The following is a 25,651-nucleotide window of genomic DNA, read 5'->3' as shown; positions in this document are numbered from 1 at the left end:
GGGTCTCCCTCCCCAGGCCCCAAGGGATCCTGAATGTCCCGTACCTAGTGGCTGGTATCTCCATGAACTCTAGTGATGCCCAACTGGAAGTGTCCCAGCTCAATGTCCTGGATGGGAGGGAAATGACGAGGGTCTCGTTACTCAAACCCTTATTCTCGCTCCTGGCCTCAGTCCCTTGGTCTCCTGGGGGGTGCTAGTGATGCCTGAGGGTCCCGGCTCTTCCTCGGTGGCCGTGTCTGGCTCCTCCTTATCCTACATGGTGGGGGGTCAGTGTCCAGGAGATGGCAGTGTCCCAGGTTCAGCAGTAGGCCTGCCGGAGCTTCTTCACTTTTGTGCACATCTGCTTGCCAGTCCTGGTCGGGTACCCCCATCCAGTGAGACTCCTGGCCAGCCGCTTATGTGTATCAGCATTCCATCACTGCATGCCGGTCTGTAGCAGGACTTCCTCCTCCCCCCACAGCATAGGTCCTGGACTTCTTCCTCTGTCCAGGAGAAACCCCTTTTGTGCTGGTGCAGGCTGGGCTGCTGCGACCCCTGGCAGGGCTCACTGGTGGGCTCTGGGGCTCCTGGCTGGCTGACATAGCTGGCCGGGCTGGCTGTCACTGTGGTGTGGTCATGGAGTGGTCCTGCTGCAGGAAGCTCATGCTCCCCCTGCTTTTAGCATGCTCTTAGTTTCCTGCCTGGGTAACTATGTCTTTATGCATGGCTGGCAGTGACCATAGACCCCGGTCTCGGCTGACCAGAGCATCTCCGGGCTCTTGCAGGCCATTACCATGGTGAACCTGCTACTTTGAAGTTATGGGATTTGGAGCATCTACACATGTCCTATTTCAAAGTTACACTTCGAAATAGGGTGCTATTCCTTTCCCAGGAATGAAATAAGGACTTCAAAATTGGGCTCCCTTACTTCAATCACTATTTTGAAGTAATGCATAACATGTGTAGAAGCTCTGCTCTTAACTTCAAAGAAAGCCCTAACTTCAAAATTAATTTCAAAGTTCATTGCTAGCATAGATGTGGCCTAACACATCTCCACAGACCAAGCTCATGTTAGCTGGCATAGTCCATTTATGAACTCTGCTTTTTCTGTGTAGACATAACCAATTCTTTCTTTCATTCTTTCTTTCTTAGACTGTCAGCTGGGTGCAGAAGGAAGCTCTCTGTTTATGAATGCAACCACACAAAGATGAATTACAAACTGAGTAAACCCACAGTGAAAAGGCAAATTAGACAAATAAATTTTGTTAAAAGCTAAAAATGTGACCATCTGCATCTGCTCAATGCCATAGAAAACTAGCACACTATCTATCCAAGAAGAATTTTGTGGTAGCACAGATACTTTCTTGCACTTTTACAATTCCTATCTTTCAATCACAATAATACATCAGTTTACATTATTTGAGATGAAACTAATCTCTAATTTCTAATCTCTTCTTCAAGTATTCTGTAGTTACATTTTAGCAAACAATTACCTTTAAAGAGGCAGACAGGATATTATCCACTTATTGTTTTCTGTATTATTATTGTACTTCTGGAAAAACTTTTCAGAAGAGGTTCATGCAACAAATGAAACAAATTAAAGCAGATGAGGGCTCCAATATTTGCATTTATGGAATAAAGATAAATTGATGTAATTTTAAACCATATTTTAGTTCCAAAATCAAACAAAATCATGTAAAGGTTGGAAAAATCATTTCTCTATTTATTTTTAGTTACTTTCTTTTTCAGTGTTGCTTCTAGCTTACACTGAAAAGGGAAATAGCAAATACCTGCAAAAAAGAATGGTCTTATTATAATATTGCCCTGTGAAGTAGCAATAATTATAGCAGTCCTTGCAAGAGAGCATGCAGTAGCGAGTTTTCCAAATTTCTGGATGCTTGAGGCTTGGAGAGGTTAGATAATTTATTGAAATGAAAACGTTAAATGGTTGGTGTTTGTCCATCACCACTCTTGATTGTACCATGACAAATTGATTAAAACATAACAGGCTGAATTACAACTCTACAGACACAAGGCAGTATAAAATGGGGGGAAGCATGCAAACGCTAAGTGCTGCAGAAGTAGCCTGTGTGCTACTGAATGCTGTGAGAAATAGTGCATTTACCATTTGTTTAAAAAGCTAAATAAATAAAAAGCGCCCTTCTGGCATTTGCTAGAAGGCACAGGTGGTGCAGACATGGTCACAACCCTGATATACTCAGATGAACCTCCCTACAGCCCTATGTGGTAAAGGCTGCACCGCCATCAGGCCTTGGCACCTCCAGAGCACAAGTACTCAATTTATGGCTACCTCTAGGACAAAAGAACTGAGGCTGAAAATCCCCAGCCTGCTCAAATTCACATGGAAACAGCCATATTACAACCCATATTTCTTTTAGTCTGTGATTTGATTTTCTATGTATCAGAGGTTCAGAAGCTTTGGGACCTCTTTTATTCTAAGCTACATATGAGTGACTTTTTTCCCCACTTGGAATCTCTTACCATAAGGTAGATCTGAGGTTTATGTTTCTTGGCCAAATCAATAATGTTTACTCCATTGTAATAAAGGTTTTCAAAACAGCCATGAAAGTTCTTGTGTGATAATGACCCTGATTTTCCAGATACTGGGATCCCTCCAAAGCTGATCTTAGAAAGAGAAGAGAAATCAATAATACTATTAAGTAATTTTCTGAAAATCTGCTTGTAAAGCTGATAATAAATTTTAACAACAGTATGGTGGCAGCAGTCAGAAATTGGCCAGTTGTAGATTCACCTATTTTTTAGCCCTTTATTGTTGTTAAATCTGTTCAGTTAAACTATAGATTAACAAAATTTAGATCATAAAAATATGTATGAATTAAAATTGTTATTTTATTTTCTTGGAAAGGCTCTACAGATATTTTAGATTTAAAAACAACAACAAAAAAGATCTTACTTTAAAAACTCAGAAGATTATACCTTTAAATTTTAGAAATAAATGGCATATGTAGTATGCAAAAGGAGTTCTCAAACTTTTTGTAGCGTAAATTATACCCTACTATAGAGCTTATTTTGGACCTCTTTCTCTTCCCATTTTTATCTTATAACATCTGTGTGACAATTACAGGTTAAACCTCTCTAATCTGGCACCCTCAGAAGCTGACCAGTACTGGAGAGAGAATTTGTTGGACCACAGGAGGTCATATGGTCTAGCAGCATTACCTACACTTTTGCTGCTTATTGGGCTCTCTGAAGACATCTGGGGTAAATTACTGCTAAATAGCACAAAACTCTGAAAGCCAGGACTGTGGCTGGAATTAACTTTATGGGATCATGGGAAACTTGGCCAGACCCAGAAGTGTCATCCAGCTAACTAAAATCATGCAGCATTATGGAGTTTGCCAGACAATAGAGTTCTGGATTAGAGGTTCAACCTGTACAACAATCAATCACTTAGATGGTAAAGCTACATTGGAAACATGTTTATGCATTTTTGGCCAAGTTAAAGAAAAAATCCTTTGAAAAGAGAATCACAATGTCTGCTACAGTTCTTCATTTTGGACTGGATCCTGCATGATGCTGACTACTGCCTTTGAGCCAACAAAAAAATTAAGGATATGAATGACCCAATTGAAATCAATAGGATACTCAGTGCTTAAATTTAAGTATATGCTGAATCAGCTTGCTGGATTCAAGCCAAAGTTCTCAGTAGTTTATAGGATCAAAGATCTATTCCTCCATTCATCTGTTTTATTTCTCACAACTGAAAATAGGAGGGGAGACTGCATGTGATCAGTCAGCACTCCACAGATCATCAGTAACTCTTCACAGATTAGAGGATGGAAATCTGTGCAGTATATTTTACGCATTCCTTTAGAGCAACCTGTAATTTGCAAATACAAGAAAGATGTGTGGCAAATATGAGGCTCAGATGCTCATGTATTACATAATTTCTGAAATTATGGTAAATGGACCTTTATGCATATCAGAGATGGATGTTGTCAAGTGGATTTTCTTTGACCACATCTTCTAACATGATGTAGTGGGGAACTGTATCTCTTCATATATTTGTACAGCATTTTGGATGTTACTAGAAACCACAATAGAAGTAATAATGAATATAGAAGCAAAAAGACAATCAATTGATACAGTATGCTGTAAGGCTTTTCAAAAGTATTGTAAAAAGACATGTCTCTAATCTATTCATTCTGAATATAAACTTCACCAAAAATTGGAGTTACTACAAAATTCCCTAAACGGTTCCTTTCTTTTTCACTTTTCTCAATGCATTTACATAACAAGGTAATAAATGTAATAAAGGAAAGGTAATTTTCAAACCTCATAATCAAGATCCAAATAATTGAATTCCCCCTTTGCATGAAAATGATGACTGTGTTTATCCACTGTAAAGTTTACTTGATTGTTAAAATGTTCAATGAGGACTGAATGCCAGTGCTGATCATCCAAAAGGCTGCCCAGGGTAATATTAATTTGGTCATTAGCAGAATGAATTTTACCATCACCTTGAGATGAGGAAAAAATATAAACTGTAAGATTCACTTTAAAAAACAATATGGATATTTAAAAGGCTACTAGCTTACGGCATGTTATAGGTTAAAATTAGACTTAATAAACAATTTCTGAACACATCTGTTGTTTCTGAACACATCTGTTGGATGCAGCATAACTGTACGCCCCTTAGCCATTACCTAAATTAATGAATAAAGAAAGTTTTCCTTTCACTAATTCCAATGTAATGTGATCTCCATTTCGTCCTCCTCTGTGCAGTAGAATCCCATCACTCTGAATTGTTTTAAACTTCAGAGAAATCACATCTTTCACAGCACTCATGGATTTTTGATTGAATCTGTAGATCAGGCAACTTTTCCCATCAAAATCAGCCACCTCAGATCCTAGTAAAAAAGAAATTAAAGATAACTTCTATTCATATGTTTAGACAACAAGGATTTTATTCTGCTTGATAATGGATGGATGAAGTTTGAAAATAGCTTTGCCCTCTCCAACCCACTACACATTGGGCATGTCTACACTTGGGAATAAAGTTGAATTTGTTAAAGTGAAATTTTTAACACTAGATTTTATAAAGTTGAGGTTGATTGTCCTGACCAGCTAAGAAAGTCCATTGAGTTTGTCCAAACAAGGTTGCCTGAGTCTAAGTGTGGACACACTGCATTCTGGGCACCTCCTCCACAGTTCCCGCCCCATCCTTTGCATTTGGGATTTTGTGCTGGTGTCTTATGGGGCATAGACAGAGTTTATAAAATCAACCATAGAGCCTTAAATTCAACTTTATCTCCTAGTGTAGACCAGGACATTAAATTAATATCGTTCAAAATAGTGCTCCTTTTTCTCTCAAGTTCCAGGATTTTTCCAGGCTTGTACCATTGCTGGCACTTGACTCCCCAGAGTGAATGGCTCAGAGGCGGGATAGCCTCTAAACACTTGCTTTTAAAGCATATCCTGAAGCTTACAAAAAGTGAGCACTGCAGCCTTGTGACCTGAATTTTTTTGGCATTATTCTAATCTCATAGTACTCTGACACCAGTGTAAGTATTAAGGTCAATGCAATTGCTCCTGCTACACACCAGTGCGAGAAGAACAACAAGCCCATCACATCTTACTGAATTAGGCACAGGACTGTTGAACTACCCCAAGTCGGACTGTGGCTTTAAACCACAATTAAAGGCAACCTGTATGGTTTTATATTAATTTAAATTCATAGTTTATATTATTGTGAAAAATGAATAAAGATAATATTAGAAAACACATTAATTATGATATAGTCAGCCCTAGCTCTCTTCTCACCAAGTGCAACGTCATTGACATCAAAATAAATACTCTGTCTACCCCAGTGAGATGAGAATCAGATCATTTAGCTTTATAACTAGGAGAAGATTTGCTATATCCTATTGGTCATCTGCTTTTTGGTATGAGAAATATTTTGCTAGAATTACTTGGATACATGGCAAGTCATTATAAATGCAAAAGAAAGCAAATGCTCTGTAAACATAACAGGTAAATAACACAGTGACAGCATAAAGATTCATGTGCTGTATGTTTTTTTTTCAGTAATTGTTTGCATTTATGGTCTCAGTGAGTTATAATAGGTGCATTGCTGCTGCTGTGTAACAGCTGACCCAATGAAGTCTACTTGCTTTCTTCTGATAATGTTTTTATCTATTCTTTTTCAAGGTCACATGCATTCACTTCATCAGAAAAAAAAACTGATTTTGAGCCAGTAATATTTAAAAGATAATTGGTCAAAATCAACTGCATGTTGAACAAAACAGCCATGAAGGAACTGATACTACAAAGAAAAGCTCTTAGGGTATTCAAACTTCATAATTAAAGAAGAAAAAGGTAATTGTCCTTGAAAGACGTTTCTGAAATAAACGAAGATGGAACCTAATAAGATATTATGTTACTTTTCAACTGACTGACAGACTTCTTCTAAGTTAGTGGAAGCTCATAATCTATTTATTAACTATATTTAACATGACAAAAATATTGCTCTGTATGCCATAGAAAGGAACTCAGTTCATACTAACTGTAGTATTTAATGCTAGCCATTTGTTTCACCAGACAAAAATCCTTGTCAACTTAAAACAGGGTTTTCTTTGAGACTGTAGTAATTGATTTTCCCCACATCTTGTTGTTGTGCTTTGTTCTTATGAAGAATTCATTTAACAAGCACACAATGAATATGCAATCCTTTTTTCCTAAAAGGTCTACATTTATCTATCATCCTTTGTTATCCCACTGAATACCTGTTGATAGTAAAAACATAAATCCACAGCAAATACAAATAATGCACATTATGTTTATTAGAATGCAATAAGTAAGTAGGAGTATCAGTAAGCAACTTTTTAAAAAAATTCTTTTAGAAATGTAACAAGGCAGTTAGCACAAAATAGACGTAACCTGAATAGGTACTCACAATAGAGTTTTTACTATTGGTAATACATATTTTGGTATTAGTTATTGAGCAAGTTGAGCACCCGAAGAAGAATGTATATTCCTAATCTCTAAAATCACTTTACAATTTACAATGGACTAAACCCTGTAGTTCCTCCCAATCCTTACTCAGGGGAAAAAACTAAAACAAAAAAAACAAACACAAACAAACAAACAAACAAAAAATCCTTTAATATAAATGAGTGAGAACTGTGGGAACAATTTAACTAATGATCAAAGGCATTAGAAACATTTTTGTGCCTCTATCATTTTTACCATCCATCCATTCTCATCAGAGATGGAGGGGAGAAGAGAGTGGGCGTGCCAAAATGAATGCTTATAATCATGGTGGAAGTTTATTACTGTAGTCTAATTAACAAAGTAAGTTACTACTCTTTCCCCCTTTACTGTAGCCTTTAACTCATATTTTTGTGAGTTTGTTACCTAAACATCAACCTCAGGCTGTATCTACATTACGAGATAAATTCGATTTAAGGCAGTTAGCTCGATATTATGTGACTGTCGTAGTAAAAGCCTATAGTTCGAGTTAGGGAGCACTAACATTGATATCATAATATCATTGAAACTGGCTGGTCTGAGTCTACACTACAAGATAAATTTGACTGTTAATAAATTTGATTTTTTTAACTTTGTTCTTATGAATTTGAATTCAAGTTTCCTCATACTTTCTGGAAATTCAACACACCATTTCTACATGTCAAGTTATCACATCCCCATTCCCTTATGCAACTACAAATGCATGAACAGTGCATTGTGGGTACCTATCCCACTGTGTCTTAGCCCAGTTGCATTCCAGGGCGTTTTGTACCAATGAATTGTATACAAAAAAAGTTGCCATGGCTGCTTGTGGGTGTTTGATGTCACTATCCCAGAATGCAAAGCACAGTCCCGTAATTAAAAGCACTCATTAACTGTGTGAAAAAAAATCATACCATATTTTGCCAGCACAACGCTAGTGCAATCATGGATCCTCAAATGCTTCAAGTCATTGCACACTCCGTTAAGCAACTTCACAGACTGTCCTGCACTTTTTCTTTTGAATATAAAGGGAGATGGTAATGATGATGGTGATGATGATGATGATGATGACGACGATGAGGAAATCGCTGAATGGCAGTCCAAGAACTCATGAATGCTGGCTGCCCTGGATACACTGCTGAGAGTGGAGTGGCAGTTTTGGACTTTTGAGACCAGCACAGAGTGGCAAGATCACATAATTTTGAAGTCCTGGAATGACCAGCAGTGGCTGCAGAACTTCTGCATGTGTGAGTCCACTTTTATGAAACTTTGTGATGTGCTGGTCCCCACCCTGCAGCACAGCAACATAAGAATGAGGCCGGCTTTAACACTTCAGAAGTGAGTGGCAATCACTCTGCAGAAGTTTGCAATGCCTGACAGTTACCAGTCAGTGGCAAATCAATTCAGGGTGGACAGATCTAGAGTGGGAGCCACAGTGGTGCAGGTAGCCAGGGCACTCTCTTGGTGTCTTCTGAGGAAGACTGTGACCCTGGGGGAAGTTTAGGTCATAGTGGATAGCTTTTCTGCCCTGGAGTTTCCTAACTGCAGTGGGGCAATAGGTGGCACACATGTATCTATCATCACCCAGGCCCACCTGGCCACTGAGCATATAAACAGAAAGGATACTTCTCAGCGGTGTTGCAGGTGTTGTAAGATCACAAAGGTCGTTTCAATGATATCAGCGTGGGATGGTTGGGGAAGGTCCATGATATGAACATCTTTAGACATTCTGGACTGGGTGGGAACTTTTTCCCAGATCAGAAAATCAATATTTGCTACATGGAGATGCCAATCATAGTATTGGGTGACCCAGCTTACCCTGAGCTCCCTTTCCTCATGAAACCCTACACAGGGGCCCTTGACTGCAGCCAGGATAACTTCCATGTCAGATTCAGCAACTGCAGAATGGTGGTAGAATGCACCATCCTCTGTTGATATCAGTGAACTAACCTTTGTGATCTACCAATGCCTGCAACACCATTGAGAAGTACCTTTTTCTGTTTATATACTCAGAGGCCAGGTGGGCCAGGGCCATGATAGGGATGTGCATGCCATCTATTGTCCCACTGCAGTTAGGAAACCCCAGGGCAGCAAAACCATCCACTATCACCTGTACATCTCCCAGGGTCATGGTCTTCCTCAGGAAATGCCAGAAGAATGCTCTGGCTACCTGCACCACCACAGCCCCCCACTGTAGATCTGCTCACACCAAACTGATTTGTCACTGACTGGTAAATGGTGGGCATTGCAAACTTCTATGTAGTGATAGCCACTCACATCTGAACTGTTAAAGCTGGTCTCATTCTTATATTGCTGTGCTACGGGGTGGGGGCCAGCACATCACAAAGTTCTATAAAAGTGGACTTATGCATGCAAAAGCTCTGCAGCCACTCCTGGTCATCCCAGGACTCCTAAATGCTGTGGTCCCACCACACTGCTGGTCTCTCGATTCCAAAACCAACACTCCACTCTCAGCAATTCGTCCAGGGCAGCCAGCATTTGAGAGTTCTTAGACTTCAGTTGAGTGATTTCCTCTTCATCCTCCTCCTCCTCCTCCTCAACCATCATCTCCCTTTGTATTTTAATGAAAAAGTGCCTGGCAGTCTGTGAGGTTGCTCTAACAATGAATGCAATGACTTGAAGTATTTGAAGATCCATGATTGCACTAGCGCTGTGCAGCCAAAATGTCATGCTCTCCTGTTCTTTTTCATACGGTTAGTGGGGGCTCTTAATTCTGGAACAGTGTTTTGCATTCTGGGATAGTGACATTAAACACCCACAAGCAGCCACAGAATTTTATTTTTACATACAACTCATTGGTACAAAACCCCCAGAATGCAAAAAGGCTAAGATACTGTGAGACAGGTATCCACAATGCACTGCTCATACATTAGTACTTGGATAAGGCAACTGTGACATGGTAACTTGACACAGAGAAACAGTGGGTCAAATTTCCAGAAGGTGTGAGTACACTTAAACTGGAATTCATGAGACTGCGGTTAAAAATTTAATTTATTAAAAGTCAAATTTATCTCATAGTGTAAACGTAGCCTGAATATGATTCCTCTTCTGCCCTTCAAGTGAGAATGTTATAAGAAAGGTAAATGGAAAAAATATTTCTGTCTGCGATCACAAAACTTTGCATTTTCATTTTTGACACACAGGCATATTTTCAGAATTATTTAGTCACAGAACCACAGAAGCACAGAACACTAGAACTGGAAGGGACCTTGAGATGTCATTGAGTCCAGTCCCCTGCTCTCAGGGCAGGACCAACCACCATCTAGAACATCCCCACTAGGTGTCTGTCTAACCTGCTCTTAAATATCTCCAGTGATGGAAATTTCACAACCTGTCTGGGCAATTTATTCCAGTGTTTAACCACCCTGACAGTTAGGAAGTTTTTCCTAATGTCCAGCCTAAATCTCCCTTGCTGCAGCTTAAGCCCATTGCTTCTTGTCCTATCCTATGAAGCCAAGGAGAACAATTTTTCTCCCTCTGTGAGGTACTTGAAAACTGCTCTCATGCCCCTTCTGTCTTCTCTTTTCTAAACTAAACAAGCCCCGTTCTTTCAGTCTTCCCTCATAGCTCATGTTCTCTAGATGTTTAATCATTCTTGTTGCTCTCCTCTGGACCTTCTCCAGTTTCTCCACATCCTTCTTGAAATGTGGTGCCCAGAACTTGACACAATACTCCAGTTGAGGTCTAATCAGCACTTAGTAGAGTGGAAGAATGACTTCTCATGTCTTGCTCACAACACTCCTGTTAATACATCCCAGAATAATGTTTGCTTTTCTGGCAACAGCATCACACTGTTGACTCATATGTAGCTTGTTGTCCACTATGACCCATAAGACCCTTCCACAGTACTCCTTCCTAGATAGTCGCTTTCCATTGTATATGTATGAATGCGATTGTTTCATCCTACGTGGAGTACTTTGCATTTGTCCTTATTAAACTTCATCCTGTTTGCCTCAGATCTTTTCTCCAGTTTGTCCAGATCATTCTGAAATACGAGCCTATCCTTCAAAGCAGTTGCAACCCCTCCCAGCTTGGGGACATCTGCAAACATAATAAGTGTACTCTCTATGCCAATATCTAAAACAGTGGTGAAGATACTGAATAGAACGGTTCCCAAAACAGATCTCCGTAGAGCCCCACTTGTTATGCCCTTCTTGCGTGACTGTGAACCATTAATAACTACTCTCTGAGAATGGCTACCCAGACAGCTATGCACCCACCTTATGGTGGCCCCATTTAAGTTGTATTTGCCTAGTTTATTGATAAGGTCATGTGAGACCGTGTCAAAGCCTTACTAAAATCTAGGTACACCACATCCACCGATTCCCCCTTATCCACAAGACTTGTCATCCTGTCAAAAAAAGCTATCTGATTGGACTGGAATGATTTGCTCTTTACAAATCCATGCTGGCTGTTGAAGGCCCACATCATCATCAAATCCTATGTTTTGGATAATTTTGTTAATTGTTTAGAAAAAGTTTCATCCACCTCTTCTACCTGGCTAGGTGGTCTGTAGTAGATCACTAATATGACATCACCTTTGTTTTTTACCCCTTTTAACCAAACCCAGAGACTCTCAACATCTTTGTCTCCTGCATCTATCTCCACCTTAGTTCAGGCAACACCTCCTCCCTGTTCACCTGCCTATCCTTCCTGAGTAAATTGTACCCTTTTATGTCAACATTCCAATTATGTGTATTATCCCACCAACTCTCTGTGACACCAATTATATCATAGTTGTGCTTATTTATTAGGATTTCAAGTTCTTTCTGCTTATTACCCATACTTCCTGCATTTGTATACAGGGGTGAGGTGCTGTGGCTCATGGGGTGCCATGGTGTGCTCTAGTGCTGAAGGGGCAGGGCACACAGCCAGCCTGGGAACAGATGAGTATGACCAGTGCCCTTTGCAGATACCCTAGATACCCGGAGCAGATGGAAGCCCAGGGAGCCCTCCCTGCTTCAAGGAGACTGAGCAGGCACCAGGATCCAGTGCCATGACTTGCACGGTCCCTGTTGTGTGCCAGGCTGGGCCTGCATAAGGGCCAAGGCCTAAACTCACTTGAGCAGGACCAGCCGCACGGGGTGGGGCAGGGTATCTCGCCCCACTCTACCCTGCTTGCTAGGCCCCCAGGCTGGCTTCAGAACCAGCCTTGAGGCCTGCACCAGATGTCAGCTGGGCCCAGGCTGCTCTACTGGGCAGGATGTGGCTCCCAGAGACATGTCCTCTACAGCCTTCTCCGGGGCACTGCTGCAGCCAGCCCCCTGCACTTTCAAACACCATGTGGGGGGACAGTAGAGATGCTCTGCACATGGCAGGTGCTGGGGAGGGGGTCCTGGTCCATGTGTTTACCCCCTGACCCCTGTGTCCCCCACTCCTGTTTTACTGGCTGCAGGAGCCTTTCCCTAATTACCAGCCCCCCGTACACACACCCCACCCAGTCCATCTGCTCCCACTGCATTGCAGAGCAGGTGAGAGCTCTGTACTCAGACCAGTGCCCCCGACCCCAGTATGGCTGCCTCAGCTGCAGGTTGGGAGTGAGAAGCCCTGCAGGGGCAGTGGGGGTTCAAGCAGGGACAAGGCTTCTTGCCCTCTTGGGGAACTCCACCAGCCCAAAACTCAGCTATCCCTTTGAAAGATATGCAGGACCCAAAAGACAGGAGAGGTCATAAATCACATAATGCTGCAGCTCCCTGAATACCACAGAATCAAATTTTTCAATGGTTCTCAGCTAAAAAGTAGAGAAGTTTTAGATACAGTTGGTCAAAATATTAGTTGCAACAGGTTTGAGTTTTGCAGCTGTGATCATTTTTGGCAGCTGTTCAATGAACAGTCCACAGAAACAAATATCAAACTCTGTCCACTGCACAGTAACAGAGAGAGCCCTGTTAATCTATATACTATCAAAACAAAAAAGCAGTCCAATAGCACTTTAAGGACTAACAAAATAATTTATTAGGTGATGAGCAATCGGCCTATTCTCTAAGATGCCAGAAGCCTAGGGAACAAACGAGAAGAATTAGAGGCCCTGGCAGAGTCAATTAAGTATGAGGTGGTTGGAATAACGGAGACTTGGTGGGACGATTCACATAACTGGAACACTGTCATGGAAGGTTATCAATTGTATAGGAAGGACAGATGGGGAGAAAAGAAGGAGTTGCACTCTATGTGAGGGAGCAGTATGATTGCTCAGAGCTCCAGTATGAGGAAGGAGAAAATCCAGTTGAGTGTCTTTGGGTTAATCTTAGAGTTGGAAGTAACAGAGGTGATGTTGTAGTTGGTGTCTGTTACAGACCGCCAGATCAGGAAGATGAGATAGATGAGGCTTTCTTCAGGCAGCTAAGTGAAGCTTCCAAATCACAGGCCCTGGTTCTCATGGGAGACTTTAATCATCCGGACATTTGTTGGAAGACCAATAAACCAGCACACAGACAATCCAGGAAGCTTTTGGAGAATGTTGGGGATAACTTCTTGATACAAGTGCTGAAGGAACCAACCAGGGGTTGTGCACATCTTGACCTGCTGCTCACAAACAGGGAAGAACTAATAGAAGAAATAGAAGTGGGAGGGAACCTGGGCTGTAGCGACCATGAAATCATAGATTTCATGATCCAGACAAAAGTAAGAAAGTTACTACTACATACGGACCCTAGATATCAGAAGAGCAGACTTTGACTCCCTGAGAGAATGGGTCAGTAGGATCCCTTGGGAAATGAAGATGAAGGGGAAAAGAGTTGAAGAGAACTGGAAGTAATTTAAAGAAGTCTTACTGAAGGCACAGGAACAAACAATCCCACTGCATAGTAAGAAATGCAAACATGGTAGGCAACCAGCTTGGTTTAGCAGGGAAATCCTTAGTCAGCTTAAATTCAAAAAGGATGCATACAAGAAATGGAAGTGTGGACAATTGACTAAGTAGGAGTATAAACATATGGCTGGAGAATGCTGGGCAATAATCAGGAAAGTGAAAGCACAATTGGAACTGCAGCTGGCAGGGGATGTGAAGAGTAACAAGAAGGGTTTCTACTGGCAATAAACAATAAACAATAAACAGGTTATCAGAGAACATGTGGGGTCATTACTGCATGAAGGAGGTAACCTAGTGACAGATGATGCAGGAAAAGATGAAGGACACAATGCTTTTTTTGCCTCAGTCTTCATGAACAAAGTCAACTTCCACATGACAGTCCTAGACAATGCAGTATGGGAAGGTGGAGGGCAGCCATCTGTGGGGAAGGAACAAGTTCTGAGCTATCTAGAAAAACTAGATGTGCACAAGTCCATGGGTCTGGATTTAATGCACCCCAGGGTACTGAGGGAATTGGCAGAGGTCATTGCTGAACCTTTGGCCATTATCCTTGAAGACTCTTGGAGATCAGGGGAGATACCGGATGACTGGAAGAAGGCAAACATAGTGCCCATCTTTAAAAAAGGAAAGAGGGACAATCCAGGGAACTATAGACCCGTAAGCCTTACCTCAACCCCTGGGAAAATAATGGAGGGAATCCTCAAGAAATCCATTTTGGAGCACTTGGAATAGGGGAAAGTGATCAAAAGTAGCCAACATGGATTCACCAGGGGCAAGTCCTGCCTGACCCATCTGATTAGCTTCTATGACAAGGTAACAAGTTGTGTGGACATGGGGAAGTCAGTGGATGTGATATACCTTGACTTCAGCAAGGCTTTTGATATGGTCTCCCACAACATTCTTGTCCATAAGTTAAGGAAATATGGATTGGATCCTTGGACTATAAGATGGATGGAAAGCTGGCTTGATGGTCGGGCCCAACAGGTAGTGGTCAATGGCACAATATCTGGATGGCGGTCTATTTCAAGCGGAGTGCTGCAAGGCTTGGTTCTGGGGCCGGTGTTATTCAACATCTTTATTAATGACCTGGATGAGGGACTGGATTGCACCCTCAGCAAGTTTGCAGATGACACAAAACTAGGGGGAGAGGTAGATTCATTGGAGGGTAGAGAGAGAATCCAGAGGGACCTGGATAAATCGGAGGACTGGGCCAAAAGAAATCTGATGTCGTTCAATAAGGAGAAATGTAGAGTCCTCTGCACCTGGGGTGGAAGAATCCCAAGCATTGTTACAGGCTGGAACAGCAGCAGTACGATGGAAAGGGACCTAGGGGTTATGGTAGATGAAAGGCTGGATATGAGTAAACAGTGTGCCCTTGTAGCCAAGAAGGCTAACAGAATACGAGGGTGCATTAGGAGGAGCATTTCGAGCAGATCTAGAGAAGTAGTTCATCTGCAAATGGCAAATATGGTTTTTGATTCTTCCAATAAGGGGAAAAAAGCCAGTTACACATAAGGGCTGTTTCTACACAGACCACTTTCTCTGAAAGTGGCATGGTAATACATAGCCCAAAATATGCTAATGAGGTGGGGATGCAAATTCCCCATGCCTCATTAGCATACGGTCATGTGATTCGGAGTCCAGAAGACCATTCTTCCAGACTCCAAAACGCCATGTAGAAGTGAGGCCCCAGGTGAACTTCGGGAAGGAAATCCTTCTGGACGCCCCTTCTTCCCAAAAATTTTTGGGAAGGAGAGGCCTCTGGAAGAAGGACTTCCTTCCAAAAGATGCCCAGGGGCTGCGCTTCCAAACGGTGTTTTGGAGTCTGGAAGAATGGTCTTCTGGACTCCAAATCACATGACCATATGTTAATGAGGCGCGGGGAATTTGCCTCCGTGCCTCATTAGCGTATTTCGGGACATGTATTACCATGCCACTTTCAGAGAATGTGGCCTTTGTAGAAATGGCCAAGGAGAAATAAATGGAGGATCTTGACAGATGCAACAGAATAACAAATAATCATAAAAAAAGAGCATGGAGGACAATACTGTGGAGAGACTCTTTGAGTATTAATAATTTATACTTTCTTAAATTATCATACCTGTTTGTACTGCAGCAGTGTGTTAGAGGCCAAGCAGATCAAAGCCCCTTATACTATAAAGAAAATGACGGGCCCTATCCTAAAGAGCTTACCCTTTTGAATATGCTCTGCAGCAAATTTTACAGTTGTCTTCTTATTTATATGGATATCTTGTCTGAGAATCATTTACTTCAGTCAGTAATCGGAAGGCACCAGAGCATGAGAGATGGAAGATATTAGGTATCAGTACTTGGAAGCTGGCACTTGGCAGACATCAGGCAATTTAGAATTAGTGTTAGCCATGATGCAGTATATATTTCTCCTCAAAAAGCATTGCTGTGGCATATATTAAAGAGAAAATGTACCTAAGGGTCTCTGAAACCCAGGCCATGTCTAGATTGCCGAGAACTGTTGGCAAAAGATAAACAAATTGCATATGCATTTGCATCTTCTGCTGACAGTTGGGATGGGAGGGGCTTTTCTGATATTTGGCCCATCCACACAGGGCCAAATGTCAGAAACACACCCTCTCTCAAGACATCCCTTCTTCCTTGTGGAACAAGGTATACAGGGATGACGACAAAGTTCTCTCAACTGGCAGATCTCTGCCGACAGATCTGCAGTCTGGACACATTCTCTGTCGACAAAATTTGTGTCAAGAGAAGTTTTGTCGACATAAGCCTGCAGTCTAGATATAGTCCCAGTGTAGGAATTGTACAAATGGGGATCATTTGGTCCACAGAAAGATTTTCAAGCAAAACTAAACCTACATGCCAAAGTGAATGCAATAGGTGGCTTTTGATGTTATGTACTTGGAACAAAATTATACTGCATGGAAAAGAAAGGTGAAACACAGTACTAAAGCAACTACTTCTCTGACTTCCCAACACATAGCCATAGAAATGTGGTAAGTCAGTAGACTTTCATTACTAATATTCTTTGGCATTCTCTCTTTAAGTAAGTGAAAGTAAATTATGGGATTTTGCTTGAAAAGTAACATAAATGTCCATGCTACTGAATTCAAGAACTAAACAGGCTGTGGTTTCTATAAAGGGCGTATCCCTTCAAAGTAAAGATCTTGTCTGCATATCTGTATATAAAATACCCATAGTACCCTACTCTGGTCATTCACTGCATACATCACAATTGCTATAGGAGGTAAACATCCTGTCAGTGAGAGTTGAATGTAGAGAGACGTAACTGGAACTACACTGATTTATAGCAGGATGAGGATGTCCCATATGGGCTACGTCTACACGTGCATCCAACTTCGAAATAGCTTATTTCGATGTTGCGACATCGAAATAGTCTATTTCGATGAATAACGTCTACACGTCCTCCAGGGCTGGCAACGTCGATGTTCAACTTCGACGTTGCTCAGCCCAACATCGAAATAGGCACAGCGAGGGAACGTCTACACGCCAAAGTAGCACACATCGAAATAAGGGAGCCAGGCACAGCTGCAGACAGGGTCACGGGGCGGACTCAACAGCAAGTCGCTCCCTTAAAGGGCCCCTCCCAGACACACTTTCATTAAACAGTGCAAGATACACAGAGCCAACAACTAGTTGCAGACCCTGTATACGCAGCACGGACCCCCAGCTGCAGCAGCAGCAGCCAGAAGCCCTGGGCTAAGGGCTGCTGCCCACGGTGACCACAGAGCCCCGCAAGGGCTGGAGAGAGAGTATCTCTCAACCCCCCAGCTGATGGCCGCCATGGAGGACCCCGCTATTTCGATGTTGCGGGACGCGGATCGTCTACACGTCCCTACTTCGATGTTGAACGTCGAAGTAGGGCGCTATTCCCATCCCCTCATGGGGTTAGCGACTTCGACGTCTCGCCGCCTAACGTCGATTTCAACTTCGAAATAGCGCCTGACGCGTGTAGACGTGACGGGCGCTATTTCGAAGTTAGTGCCGCTACTTCGAAGTAGCGTGCACGTGTAGACGCAGCTATGGTTCTTCAATATTAATCCAGTCCATCTGTGAATTTTATAAATGTTTCAAATGTGTCAAGACAAAAACAACATTCTATAACTCAGTTATTATTTAATAGTACCGACCAAAAATGAAGAGGTCACAGTGCTTTGTCCAAGAAACATTAGAGTGATATCCAAAATGACAAATGGTGACATGCTATTTTTATTACCTACATGTTTTGGTAATGTTTAATGAGGATGGACCAAATCCTTCTCTTAAATACACTGGTGTAAATGTAGAGGAACTACATTGAATTCAACAGAATTCATGTGATAGAATTTGGGAAAAGTATGACTCTAACTTAGCAATAAATAGCCTCTAAAAATAGTAGCTACTGCTGCTGTGTACAACATGCTTTCCGTTTGCCACATGTGGTGAACTGGATATCTAGGTCTGGTGAAATACAGCTCCTTAGAACTGCACATGTGGAGCATCCTCTGCCCACTCTGCACATGTGCCCCACCACTTGGTAGGACAAGCGTGTGGTGGCAGTGATGGGAGCAGCTTCCCCCCAAGCACCACTCACCTGGCAGCCCCTGACACCTGTACAAATTCAGGTCCTCCCCCAAGACCTACTCACTCAACAGCCCCCAAACGCAGCTGGTGAGTTCCTGGCCTGTGGGGATGGCACCGTGAGTGCCCACAGCAACTGTAGCTGGGCCAGGGTCAGCTCAGGAGATGCAGTTAGCTGGCTGGGCTGCTCCATCCAAACTGCATGGGACTCTTTAGGAACCATCTGCACCTTGTTCAGCTGTCCACCACTGCTGCAGGGACACAGGCAGCAGTCCCTGCTCAAACTCTGTGCTTCCCCTCCCACCCAGCCACAGCTGCATCTGCCTTTGTCCCTGCAGCAGCAGCAGCAGCAGCAGCAGCACAACAAGCTGCAAATGGTTCTTAAAGAGCCAAATGCAGCTCAGATGGAGCTGCCCAGCTGGCTAACTGCTCCCCCTGAGGTGTGGCACCTGAGGTGAGTGCCTCAGTTGCCCCATCCTAGTTACAGCGCTGGAGAACACAGCTTCTGAGGGGATGGCAGTTCTTAACCAAGAAACCTTTAGTGCAGTTGTTTTCAACAGAAACGTAAGGATCGCCACAGCTTCCTGCCCCAGTCAGTCACCCCCTGCTCCCGCCCCACACAAACTGCCAGCAACACACCAGAGCTGCCACCGCAGCTGGAGCTGTGTGAGCTGCACCAGGCCATGTCTGCAGCCATAACTGGGGCTGTGCCTAGATCCACGTTACCAGCCACTGGCTGCAGCTGTTGGGGCCACAGTAGCCCTTGGCAGGAGGAGCCACTGCTGCCATGTGCTTGTCCCACCAAGTGGTGGGGCACATGAACAGAGCAGGTGGAGGCACTAAGAAGCTGCATTTTGCCACACCACTGTGCCCAGTTTGCCATATGTGGTGAATGGAAAGTGCATTGGACACCACAGCTTTAGTGGGTGGCAATCCACATTTGCATAACTTGACTGTAAACATGCAATCCAGCAGAAAGACAAGGATGACTGCTTAAAAAAGGACTTGGACAGGTGACCTGCTCATGTGACAGCCTCCATCCTGGAGTATACTCTTTTCCTCCTCTGCAGGGGAAAGGTGTAAAAAAGACCCTAGGGGTCCTCCATCATTTGTTTTCAGCCTGGTACATCTTTGGTCTTGAACCTGCCTTGAAAATTGCCTGACACACCTTAAGAAACATACAGAACTTTACTGGGTATGCAGGTCAGGGTAAGATCATTCCTAGCCTGAAGATTTCAACTGTTATAAAGGCAGCTGTTTGGGGTAAGAACTTTTTTTTAGGGGAATAAAACTAGCTATGCATTTTCTCTTTTATTTGATTTAGTAACTCACTTAGATCTATTTGTTCTTATCTATAACCACATAAATCCTACTATTTTGCTAAATAAAAACCATTTTGCTTATAATCAAAATCCACAAAAAATACCCTTACACTTGAACTGAATTATTTATCCTTCCACTCATCATAGATAGAAATCTATGGGAGTTCAGTCCTCAGAGCAGTTTCTTAAGGGAAGGGTTCTCCCCATTTAAAGTCTTATTTCCTTGTAATTCAGGGTAAGGTGTCTGACTATAGACCTTTGGCATTTGTCTCCTGTAGACAGCTAATCTGTATGGATTGCCCTGTACTTGAGGTGCAGATCAAATCCCTTTCATTTACAAGGCATAAGGACTACCAGTGATTTTGGTATTGTGACCACCCTGTAAGTAGGGGTCAGGTCTCTTTTTTGTCTCTTAAAATAATACTTTCTCATTTGGGTAATCACTGTCCCCTTGTTTATGCAGAGATAAGTCTTTGAGCCCTCTGACCTCCCTTTAATGAGAGTTCAAGTTGGCCATTTTGGCCTCTTGCTATTATGCTCTTGTGGCTGCCTAATGAAAGGGTTTGTCCTGTAATGATGCCACAAGTCACGTGGCCATGGCTTATGGGATAATGAGCTCTTTGGAACCCTGAGCAGTATGTAATGAGGGCTGAGGTCTCTGTAAGCAGTTTAGCCAATGTGACAGCCCTGTAATTAGAATGAATATCATGAGCTTTGCTTTTTTTTATGGGACGTACTGGGACCTTTGCTCCTTTGACCTGCGTGAGCTCCCTGAAATTGAGGGCTCCATTTCACTTTGCATTAATTCACCATTAGATAGTGAATTTGCCTGATTATGGTGTAACTCAGGATCTAAGTTACCTCCCTCCTCGATCGACATGGAGGATGACGGACATTTTAGTAATTTGAGTTCCCTTCCTAGATTGAATCTCTGCCCTTTGGTCTCTTTGACATCATGCTACTGTAACCACCTGGTCAGAACAAGCATCCTCTTCACAGGGTACAAGTCTCATCAATCACTATTTATCATGCCTCCTCCACAATGACAAAAAAAAATAACTATGTCCAGATTGTTGGCCCTTTATATTCATTGCCAGCTTGAGTGGGATGGTTCAGCCAAGCTTCACGATTACTTCTCCGTATTGTTGTTGGAGACAAAAGATATTTCAGGAGTTTTTAAAGAAAGATTCTTTTGGCAGTTTTGGCATCAGTAAGTGTTGTGTCTTTTTGTTACTGCTGTTGTGCTAACTGTCCACAATTGCAGACTGCTCTTGGTGATCTTGTGGACTTTTTATTAATAATTTTTAAATGAGCTATGTATTAGTTCTTGTAGGGAAATTTGAAGATCTTGACTTTGGAGTAGATTTTTGTGGTAATTTTCCTCTGTCATTTATCTTTCTTGGTAGTTGACTAATTTAAGTAGCTCATCACAGTTATTTCCCTGAAGTTATATTGCAATTATGTTATCATCACTATTTATCATTTCCCTCCTAAATGCTAGGCAAAGCTCTGGCTAAACACTGCTTTGATGTTGCCTGTGATTTTTAAAGGTCTGAGTCATGGTATCGCTCCAGTTTTACATTCCATACATTCCATACATGTCCCTTTTAGGCAATTTGAAAATTAATTTGTACTCAATTATTTTGTCCTTTATTTTTGGAATTCATTTCTTATTGCTCATAATCATTATTATTATTAATTTTTTTTTAGAATTGCAAACTTCTTTGGAGTTTTGCTAACACCATCTTCTATACTCTTTTCGGCCTCATGGGCACAACTGGATAATAAGGAAGTCCTCACTAAAAAGTAAGAAAAATAGAATGAAAGAAAATCTATGGAAAAGTAGAGAGGAAATACATGCTGAGAGGATGCTTATTGGAAATCCCTGCAATTATGAACTATTTCTTGCATAAATCATATAGTAACCTCATATAGTTAGTAAAATGTAAACTAAATTCCTTAATGAAGTTCCTAAAGCTATACTAAATACTTCTTTTGAACCTCAAAATAAATATTGTAGTAAGAAAACCATCATTTTTTGTTCTCTTTAGGTTTATAACATCCATCACCACAGCATCTAAATGCATGGGAAGGATAAATTCAACAAAATGGCTCTCACCTATTAAATGCTGTGAAAAGGCAATAATATATAACAAACTGAATCTCAATTCACTAGTCATATTAAAAGAAAATTGTTGACAAACCACAACACTGATGATTGAAGTTTCCTGCTGCATCCTTTCAGTGTTTCCATTACTACATTTGCTACATGAGAGAACACTGATAATACACATCTTCTCTAAAGGCATCTGTGTCCTCCCAAGCAAAGGTCTTAGCAATCAGCCTAAGAAGCATGCTTTGTGCACCATACATTCATATTCTGATTAAAAACAACAACAACAAGAACAACAAAAACAGAGATTTTGAGTTTAGTTTATTCCTACCATTCCTTCATAGGCATTTCCATGTTGTTATTTTGAAACCTGGGTTATGCTCAGCAAATAATAGTCATTCTGACATTCTCGGTCTGTTAGGCCATGTCTACACGTGCCCCAAACTTCGAAATGGCTATGCAAATGGCCATTTCGAGGTTTACTAATGAAGCACTGAAATGCATATTCAGCGCTTCATTAGCATGCGGGCGGCAGCGGCACTTCGAAATTGACGTGCCTTGCTGCCGTGTGGCGCGTCCAGACGGGGCTCCTTTTCGAAAGGACGCCATCTTCTTCGAAGTCCCCTTATTCCCATGAGCTCATGGGAATAAGGGGACTTCGAAGTAGGCGGGGCACTTTCGAAAAGGAGCCCCGTCTGGACGCGCTGTGTGGCGGCAAGGCGCGTCAATTTCGAAGCACGGCTGCCGCCCGCATGCTAATGAAGCACTGAATATGCATTTCAGCGCTTCATTAGTAAACTTCGAAATGGCCATTTGCATGGCCATTTCGAAGTCTGGGGCACGTGTAGACGTAGCCTTAGTGATATCAAAGACTAGGGCTAGAATACAGCGATGTCTTGACAGAAGTCACTGTCAGAAGGTATCTTCCGACATAAACTCTGTTGACAGAACACGTCCATACAACAAGCAGATCACTTTGTTGATCCGCTCTGCCAACAAAGCCCAGTGAAGCTACCTGGCTACTTTTTCCAACAGAACAGACAGAATGGGCCCTGGAACCCCATCTGACAGGGTTGGAAGGCTGGCAAGCCCTTCTGAAGGCCCCGGCAAGGCATATCCTTAAAGGGACCCCCCAGACACCAGTTCCCTGCCCATGCTGAGGCTTACCTACCTCTATGAGGGACAGCATAAGTACTGCAGGGCTCCCATGCTGTCTGTGAGAATCTGTGCTTTTCAGATAGCCATGGAACCAGAGCAGCCCCCAGACTTGCACTGGACCCACTCCCAGTTGCCTGAGCTGCTGCTCAACCTCTTCTCAGCCCTCCTCCAACTCCTATGGGGGGTATACCCCTGACATCCCATTGAGGAGCATGCCCTTGGTGCCACAGAGGCCCATCCATGCTTGTTCCCCTGGGGTGATCAGGTGAGTCTGGAGGCACAGCACCAGTTCAGACTGGTGGGACCTGCTGGTCATAAGGCAGTGGGACTACGAGCAGTGGCACCAGAATTTCAGAATAAGAAAGAAGACCTTGTGAAGCTCTGCACCTGGGTTGCCCCTGCCCTCACCAGGGAGGACACCCACTTGCAGCCCACCACACCCGCTGGAGAAGCAGGTCACCATCACAGTATAGAAGCTCTCCACTGTGGACAACTACCACTCTGTCGGGGACCAGTTCAGTGTGGGGGAAGTCCACCTTTGGGGCTGTCATCAGGCAGGTAAGGCACTCTTGGGCTCCAGTCCCCGCACAGGGAGGGAGAGTGTCCCACCCAAGGGGGACACTCAGGGAGTGGGGTTGGGGGTGCAAGGAGTGGGGTGGGGGTAAGAGAGGTGGCCTGCTGCTGGGGGTGTGTGCCTGGGGCAGAGGGGACGGGAGGGGTCAGGAGAGCCCCCTAGGCCCAGGAGCCTCCTTCCTCACCTCTTGACATGTGCGTTTGGTGTCATCCCCTTGCAGGTCATGATGTCCATCAACATGCTCCTGCTCTGGAGGGTGATCTGTCTTGGAGACTTGGACATGGTTGTGGCCAGCTTCATCACACTGAGGTTCCCCAACTGCTTCAGGGCAATTCACAGGACCCACACCCCTAGCCATGGCCCATAACACAGCATGGCTCAATTCATCAAATGCAAGAGATATCACTCCATTGTTCTGTAGGTCCTGGTCAACCACTGGAGATGGTTCTTTGACATTTATGTTAGGGGGTTGGGCCCAGCACATGACAAGCATGTGTTCTGCAACTCCAGTCTATGTCAGAGAATGGAGGTGGACACCTATGTCCCCCTCTAGGAGCTGGTAGTCGGGAACATGACCACACCATTGTGCATGGTGGGGGACATGGGCTACCCTCTCATGCCCTGACTCATGAGGCTATGCACCAGCCACCTGGCCCAAGCCAGGATCTGTTCAATGCCTGCTTAAACTAGGTGTGGAACCAGGTTGAGTGCGCCTTTGGATGCCTCAAGGCACATTTTAGGTTCCTGCTGACTTGCTGGATGCACAGGAATACAATGTCTCCCAAGTTGTGGGGGAGTGCTGTGCCCTCCATAACCTTCTGGAGGGCATGGGAAAGGCCTTGCTCCTGGGGTAGGAAATCGACACTAGTGGCAATTATGAATGACCGGGCATGGCTCAAATCTGCCAAGCCCACAGGGACAGGGAGCAGATCCGGGAGGCCCTATGGGAGAGCTCCTCCCTTGGCCCCCCAATGACCCTCCCCAGGACACAACCAGTGGCGGTCTTGGGCCCACAGACCTATGCCATCTCTATAATGATCCCTTCCTTCACCCCTCACTTCTCCCTGACCCGTTTCCAATAAAGAGGGATGCTGTGGTGGTGAACCAGCAATCCTTTCACTATAACACATAAAAACATCTGAAAAATAAATGGTGACATCAAAAGCTATTCACAAAGTGGGGTTAGTTTGGAATAGGGACTGAGAGAATCCAAACTTGACTGGGGGACAGGGGGTGGAGGGTATTAGTCCAAGGAGGAGGTGGGGGGGCCACAATCTCATGGGGTAGCAGGACCCTAAGCAGCGTCAACCTTGGGAACCCCTCCTTCCATGGGTTCGGGGTCCCCAACAGGGTTGGGTTGGGGCCAAAAACACAAGGAGATACACAGATAGTGGGGATGTGGCAGGGTCCATCTTGTCAGGAGGAATGTGGGGAGGGGTCTGGGAGGACGGGAGCGCAGGCATAGAAGAGGGGGTAGGCATGGTAGGGAGTCTGGGGAGCAGGGGGCTGGCCATGGCCATTGCCCACTGCAGCAGCTGTAGCATGCCTGGGGAGAGGGCAGTGGAGATGGGGGATGCAGGGAAGCGGGGAGGAGCAGTGGCAGGAGGAACAGAGGTGGCAGCCATGTCTGCATCACAGTGGGCCATCAGTTGGCCCCAAGCCCACATCCACCACTCCTGTTCCCACTCCCACCACTTCTGGTCATCCCACAGCCACCACTCCAGGAGGTCAGTGAGCCTCCAAAGGATGGCAGTGAGGGCACACAGGAGGGCCTCATCTGGCTGGAAACAGGCTCTCTGTCAGTGGTCCCACCCCCACGACTGTGGGGTGCCAGTTTGTTATGGTTCTGGTTCCGGGCTGGCTCATTCCAGTGCTCGGATGGGACTGGCTGCCCCTGGCATGTATGTGGGGTTGGCCTGACACTTTGATGGTGCAGCTGTAAGGAAGACAAGGAGGAGAGATGCTGAGTCATTCCTGCAACACAACCCCTTAGGTCCTTCCTCTCACCCACCATGAGCAGCTGCCAGCACCTCTGGGCCCCCTTCCCCTGCTTGATGGAGAAGCAGCCAAGAGGATGTCCAGCCACAAAGGGATCCCTGTATGGGTGAGCT

At 43.8% G+C, this 25,651-nt stretch overlaps 1 protein-coding gene across 1 annotated transcript in view; it reads right to left on the bottom strand.

Moving 5' to 3' along the window:
- Positions 1 to 25,651, bottom strand: part of CNTNAP4 (contactin associated protein family member 4) — a 488,087-nt gene that overhangs the window by 172,457 nt on the left and 289,979 nt on the right. Inside the window, exons 5-7 of the mRNA XM_074994161.1 lie at positions 4,668 to 4,871; positions 4,297 to 4,481; positions 2,482 to 2,625 (exon numbers count right to left, since the gene is read on the bottom strand). Coding sequence (XP_074850262.1) covers positions 2,482 to 2,625; positions 4,297 to 4,481; positions 4,668 to 4,871 — 533 coding nt within the window. The remainder of the gene's footprint in view (positions 1 to 2,481; positions 2,626 to 4,296; positions 4,482 to 4,667; positions 4,872 to 25,651) is intronic.

This window comes from Carettochelys insculpta, chromosome 5 (genome assembly GCF_033958435.1).
Source record: "Carettochelys insculpta isolate YL-2023 chromosome 5, ASM3395843v1, whole genome shotgun sequence".
NCBI classification, from domain to species: Eukaryota; Metazoa; Chordata; order Testudines; family Carettochelyidae; genus Carettochelys; species Carettochelys insculpta.
This window is presented reverse-complemented; position numbering and strand designations above follow the sequence as displayed.